The 7021-nt window shown below is 40.5% G+C and overlaps 1 protein-coding gene across 1 annotated transcript in view; it reads left to right on the top strand.

Moving 5' to 3' along the window:
- The window catches only part of LOC308367426 (NACHT, LRR and PYD domains-containing protein 3-like), a gene marked incomplete at both ends in the record, with an annotated part of 17767 nt that extends 12920 nt beyond the window's left edge, over positions 1 to 4847 (top strand). The window contains 5 exons of the mRNA XM_080841332.1: positions 923 to 1093; positions 2407 to 2577; positions 2708 to 2881; positions 3519 to 3565; positions 4312 to 4847. Of these exons, the coding sequence (XP_080697458.1) occupies positions 923 to 1093; positions 2407 to 2577; positions 2708 to 2881; positions 3519 to 3565; positions 4312 to 4847 (1099 nt within the window). The remainder of the gene's footprint in view (positions 1 to 922; positions 1094 to 2406; positions 2578 to 2707; positions 2882 to 3518; positions 3566 to 4311) is intronic.
- Between the last annotated feature and the right edge of the window lie 2174 nt (positions 4848 to 7021).

Genomic DNA, 7021 nt, shown 5'->3' with positions numbered 1-7021 from the left:
TAAGGATACCAGCAGATGCATAAATGTTTCAGAATCATGGGATAGGACAGTCATATAATTGTTTCACTGCAGCATGTTGGTTGATAACTTGGGATTGAAAATAACTATTAAAGTAACTGCTTATACAAGCACAAAACACAAAACAACTCATTCCACTTCCCTGACATAAATGTCAGCCTAAATCAAGATATTTACAATACGCATACCTGAGGAGTGGACATGAAAAGTGCTTTTTTAAAGAAAGACACAGGACAACATGTTGTTCTCATCAGGTTGGTAGCTCTTAGATTTTTAACACCAACGTCACCAACGGAAATGCATTCGAAACAATGCAGATGTCAACTGAATGTTTGTGTGTTTGTTATAATGAATTCATGTTATGCCCACAGTAAAAAACTTATTAATAAATGGTGATGTATTTTACACAATAAGGCTCCCTTTTGACAGTTTAAAGGTTAGAAGCTCATTAGTAAGATAAATGAGTAGTAAGCAGTTACTTGATCTTCCCAAATAGTGAGCCTGCATCAATCTATGAAAACTGTTTTATGAGTTGTTTATAATGGTTTATTAATGATTTATAAAGTGTTTGCAACCTAATTATGAACCATTTATACATCCTTTATAAGGGCAGTCTTATTGTAAAGTGGTATCCTCCTTTTTACATGCTGTTATGGACAGTAAATTGAGGGCGCCTGTTTGGACTATGGAAATTCTGACCCTTATTGTGTATAAGTATGCCTTTAATGTCAAGTAAAATGTAGCAGTGCATTTAAATCTAAGATAAAACTCAGCAACACATCAACTGGAATATTTCCACCCTTTCATTATAATGATGTCTAGGGACACTTTCAGAAAGGCATCACTTATTTGTTGATTTCAGTGTAATATTTTGTCTTTTGTCTTTTGCTGTGCTATTTTACAGACTTGCTGACTGCACGCTCACAGATAAGTCCTGTGGAATTGTGGCTACTGTTCTACAGTCACCAAACTCCCTGACAGAGCTGGACCTGTGCAACAATGCCCTGGGAGATTCTGGGGTTCAACTTCTATCTAAGGGACTGTTTAGTCCCAACTGCAAACTGCAGACATTAAGGTTGGTGTTTTTTGTCTTTATTGTTATGAATTTCCTAAGTTATGTAGCCCTTTACTATGATTTATACTGTTCTATACGAGTACTGATAACCTTACCTAATGAAGCAGACTTTGACAGTATCACAAATCCTTACTCATATTACACCTTTTAATTATGTCTCTCTCATCCCTCTTAGAGTTTCCACAATGTTTTCCTCATATGGATGATGATAGATGTATGGTCAATTGTGTATTTTCAGTTCAGATAGAATTACATTAAAAGAACATCACAACAAATATGATTAACAATGACAACATAACCTTGGAATAACTTTTCACATTACATTTTCTTGTAAAAGTAACAGTGAACACCCTTCCCTGCCTCTGTCACTGTTCTAGAGTGTGAACTTCTATTTTCTGAATTACAGAATATTTTAATTTATCAGAAGCTCTTCATGTAAAGGTTTGTGTCATTAATGACATGGTTTGTTGAGATTTACAAAACCTAAGCTGTGACGGAGTGCCATCACTAAAAATGAGTATGTGCTCTAACTGACATATGGACGAGCCTGGCTCTTTGGCGTTGAGGTCAGAGTGCAGATTTAGCACCACCCTGTAGAGCCGGGTACAAGGGTGGGATGACTACTCTCTCCCCTTTGCAACAAATGATGCCAGAAGTGGGATGGCTTGCCGAGAGGTAATCGGAGGAATGACCCCCTAGTAAGTTGACCCCTGTCTGAGGTAAAACAACAGATGGGTGAAGCACTGGTGTATGGTGTGCCCTGAAATGGGAGAAGTGTGGTTGGTGGATGCTTGAGGAATTCCTGCGCTTTCCGAAGGAGAGGGCAGTGTGAGGGAGTTAGTGCTCTGACTGCCATACCAACGAGCCTGCCTCTTTGGATTTGCGGTCAGATTGCTGGTTTAGCACCCTGTAGACCCGGGTTCAAGTCTGGTTGGGGGTGACTACTTTCTCCCCCTTCGCTACATAAGGGATTTGGTAGAGAAAAACTAAAGCAGTGTGTACATGAATGAACTGAATCCTGTAAAGGAATTTGAGGTTTGTGTTGATCCTTTTTACAGGATACCATGGACCTGAATATTAGGGAACTATGAGGACTGTGGCAATATAGGGGTAGACCCTGTTTGTGTATTAGTATGCCATTACTGTCATGTACAATATAGCAGAGAATTTAGAAATCTCAGCTAAATCTCAGCCCCACTTCAATTGGATTTTTACTTGCCTGCATCCATTCAGTTTATTGATTTATCAGGACATGTTAGGAAAGGATTGCTCATTGTTCATTTCAGAGTACTATTTTGTTGTTTGTTTTGCAGACTTGCTGAATGCACACTTACAGATATGTCCTGTGAAATTGTGGCTACTGTTCTACAGTCACCAAACTCCCTGACAGAGCTGGACTTGTGTAACAATGTCCTGGGAGATTCTGGAGTTCAGCTTCTCTCTAACGGACTGTCTATTCCACTCTGCAAACTGCAGATATTAAGGTTGCTGTTATTTGTCTTTATTGTCATGAATTTCCTGATTAGGTATATAGCCCTTAGCTATGATGTATACTGTTTATAAGCATCTCTCTCTCTCTCTCTCTCTCTCTCTCTCTCTCTCTGTCTCTCTTAGGCTCTCTGATTGCCTCATATCAGAAAAGGGTTGTATTTGTCTGGCTTTCGCTCTGTCTTCAAACCCCTCCCACCTAAAAGAGCTGGATCTGAGCTACAATCATTCCAGAGAATCTGGACTGAATCTGTTATCAGCTAAACTGGAGGATCCTGTCTGTAAACTGGAGATGCTTAAGTAAGTCAAGAAAGGAATTCCAATGTTGAACATTTTGGCATTATCTGTCTCCATTCTGAGACCAAATCAGTGTCTTCATACCTAGTGTAGTGGTGTATTTGCAGTAGTGCATAGTTGGATCTGAGCTACAATCTTCTCAGAGAATCAGGCCTGAAGCTATTTTCTGTAAGACTGGCAGGAAAGGTTGCAGGCAGGCAAGTGGAATAAAAAAAAAACGAAGTCTAAAGCAATGATATGGTAGTAAAGTGATCAATTATCAAATCAATTATCAAAAGTTGAATGAATAGGCAGTTTGTAAAGGTAAAAACTAGCAAGAAATAGACAAAATAGGCTTACAGAACTATGTACTCTACATCTTCCTGATTCCTTAGTTCCTTTGTCTCTGCTTCTCTGGTGTCAAAGGTCAAGGTCCGTCTTAACTAGACTGCCTTCCTTAAACTAAGAGCACCAGTGCAAAATCCAACAGCATCAAATGCAAAAAAATATATACCTGATTTATCAGATTGAACATTCCTCTTACATTAATACGTATACACCTTTTCTTAAATGATCATTGAGTTTAAGAACTAAAACATGGATCCTGCATCTAGTAACTATAAACTATTCAAATGTGTGTGGCCGTGTATTTCTGTTACAGAACTGACCATGCTTCAGTAAGCAGAGCACAACCACGTTTGCTGAGATGTAAGTCTTAATGGTTAATTTAGTAACTGTTTTTGGATCATTTACAGATATCTGTTCTGTGTGTTCAGTCTGAAGTCTGTAGTCTTCACTGAGTGTTATGCATGTTGTAGCTGTTACCAATACATATTATAAAATGATGCACACCATGGATGTGTGTGATGGTGCGTGTTCATGTGCGCGTGCCTGAGCCTGTGCGTGTGCGTGTGCGTGTGCGTGTTGGACACAGCAGTGCTGATTAGACTGAACAATTTATGAGCCTAAGCCAAGACTTTAAGTTTTTAAATATCAAATAATTTGACCATAACAGGACTGAGCTGAGTCACAGTGTGCAGAACGAACGTTTGACGAAATTATTTTGTATTTAATAATTGAAAAGAAATCTAAATTAAGCAAGATACCCATCAACATGCTAACCAGTGAAGTGGGGGGGGGGGAACTAAATTCAAAAATATTAGAAGAGGTTCAGCAACTGCAACTGCAACCGCCCTGAATTGTAGACTGCTAGCCTCCCCAATACAGAAGACAAATCTCAGCATCCGTGTCAATAATAATATGTGTGTGTGTGTGTGTGTGTGTGTGTGTGTGTGTGTGTGTGTGTGTGTGTGTGTGTGTGTGTGTGTGTGTGTGTGTGTGTGTGTGTGTGTGTATGTGTGTGTGTGTGTGTGTGTTTGTGTGTAGCATAGTCACCTGCAGCTGTCAGTGCCCTATTCTGATGATGTTGACCTCTCTTCTCCTCTTGTGTGCAGATGCCTGTGAACTCACACTGGACCCAAACACAGCATACAGAGGTCTCTCTCTCGCTGAAGGGAACAAAAAGGTGACATGTGTGAGAGAGAACCAGCCGTATCCTGACCACCCAAAGAGATTCGACAGGTGGTATCAGGTGTTGTGTAGAGAGGGTCTGTCTGGACGCTGCTACTGGGAGGCTGAGCTGAGTGGGGATGGGGCTGATGTAGGAGTTGTATATGAAAGCATCCAGAGGAAAGGGAGGCGTGATGGCAGCCTACTGAGACGTAATAACAAATCATGGAGTCTGTTCTGCTCTCCTCATGGTTACTCTGCCTGGCACAATAATGAACACACTGACATACCTGCCCCCTCTTCTGACTACATGAGAGTTGGAGTGTATCTGGACTGGCCAGCCGGCACTTTGTCATTCTACAGCATCTCCTCTGACACACTCACCCACCTGCACACGTTCCACTCCACATTCACTGAGCCCCTCTATCCTGGGTTTTGGGTTTATTCTGGCTCCTCAGTGTCCCTGTGCCAGATCACATGACCTCCCCATGCTGCAGGAACACAGGAGTCACCCACTCCTATTCTTACATGTATTTAAAGCTTTGCTGCTATGGAAATAGTGATATGTGCATTCTGTTTATACACCACATCTTTGATGCTATACAAATGGTGATATTGAATTTTAATAAATGTTTTGCGTTTTCTGAATTGAATATGTGGGTTATTAGAATTGTACAGCAACCATATGATGTATTCTGCTATCCTTAAGATTTAGTTATTTTCTGCAATTGTCTGAAAAAGATGCACTGGTCTGGGGTCTGTGTGTGTGTGTGTATGTGTATGTGTGTGTGTGGGGAGGGGGCGCATATTTGTCCAAGTCTCTGATGTATGTGTGTTCCACTGTCCCGAATGTGTTTGTGTGTGTGTATCACAGTCCTTTTTGTGTGTGTGCATTTGTGTGTCGACAGTCCTTAAACATATATCACTGAAGGCATGATATTGTGGCCTTTACATTACTTAATGTTTATATCACACTGACTTATCATATATTTTGTGTGTTTGGCACACTTATTGTGTTATGTGTGTGTGTGTGTGTGTGATTGGCATAATTATTGTGTAATGTGTATGTGTGTGTTAGGTATAGTTATTGTGTATATTGTGTGTTTTACCGTACATCGCCACATGACATATTGAACTGGTATAACTTGTCTGGAGTGTGTGGTGATATCGTGAGAAGGAAGCTTTGTCTTCTCCAGCATCATCAGATGTGTGAGGCCTGTTATATTTTTGCTGCCTCTATTTAGGAACATCTGTCCCAAGCTAGTGTAGTGCCTGTGCATATTCAGCTGTTTTATAAATATCTTTTCTAGTTATATCATCAGTCAATTTTTCCTTTCCTTTCTCTTGTTTTTAACATGGATACTCTTACGGTGGGTGAATACATTGCAAGCCACTGAATTTTTGTCTCCATGCATCTTTTTTGTGCCTAAAGACCCTCGACATTTAACCCTTTGACAGTGTTTGTGTGTGTTTGTGTAAGGCATAGTTATTGTGTAAGGTGTGTATGTTAGGCATAGTTATTGTGTAAGGTGTGTGTGGTTCCTGACCTCTGTGTATCTGTTGTTCTGCACATTGCACGCAGACTGGTGAAAATTAAGAGAAGTAAGACAGAACCTCACAGCAGTATAGAGTGATATTCTGGACACAGTAGCTGCGTGTACATGTGTCTTTTACGTAAGCCACTCTGACGGAATCGTCTTCGCGAGTATGTGTGAACATTTTTAAGGGAAACGGCTCTTGTTGGTAAGTGTATACATGGACCGAAATTTAAGCGCTTACCCTGCCTTGGGCATGTGCAAAGACGATGGAGATGTGCTCCCACCTTGTTTGTTTACTAACAACATCAATGTGAATCCGCATAGTGCACAGACAGTGTATTGGCCAAAAGTTCCCTTCTTTCTATCAGTAGATAGTTATTTACATTTTATTTGAATAACCACTGTCAGATGGAAAGAAAACGAGTCTATGCGTGTATGTGTTTCAACAACGGTAGAAAAACTGTGTTTGCTCCGTCTTTTACTGAATTCTGACCTGTGTAACAAATGTGACAGTTGATACATCAAAACAGACAGTTGATACATTAATGCACAAGCTTGCTACGTCACAGCTCACCTCTGGTTATTTTAGCAATGTAATGCAAGAGCATTGAAGTAGGCTACGTTTTTGCAGCCAAATTCAAAGCTAGATCAACCGCTTAATAAACGAAAATACATGCAATAGGGTCATCCCATATGCCTTCGGCTAACTTATCTTGAAAAAAAGGCCTTCTGCAACAAGAAAACACGACCCGTTTTGATGGGTTGCCTGATACTGATTGCCCCCGCTCATCAAGTAAAAAGTGTCCGATAACAGTGCTCCTGTGTTGGGCTAGCAAGGGCTAGCAAGAGGCCCGGCTGGTGGTAGCCAGCTAGCTTAGCATAACTGCAATTCAGAGCCAATGGTAATGCTATCTAGCTAGGTATACTAACTGTCGGTAATCGTCGTTAATCGTTGATCGTTAATACTCATGTCCCTGGCTTTAATTTGAGAATTTCATGTTAGTAGTACATTTAATATTAGTACAGTTGATTAATTACTGCAGATATTTACATGTATGGTCTCTAGCATGGTGGTCTACTGGCACATAGGCACGCATGCTCATAACCCTCCCTATGA

Source organism: Sprattus sprattus (genome assembly GCF_963457725.1).
Source record: "Sprattus sprattus genome assembly, chromosome: 1".
NCBI classification, from domain to species: domain Eukaryota; kingdom Metazoa; phylum Chordata; class Actinopteri; order Clupeiformes; family Clupeidae; genus Sprattus; species Sprattus sprattus.
This window is presented reverse-complemented; position numbering and strand designations above follow the sequence as displayed.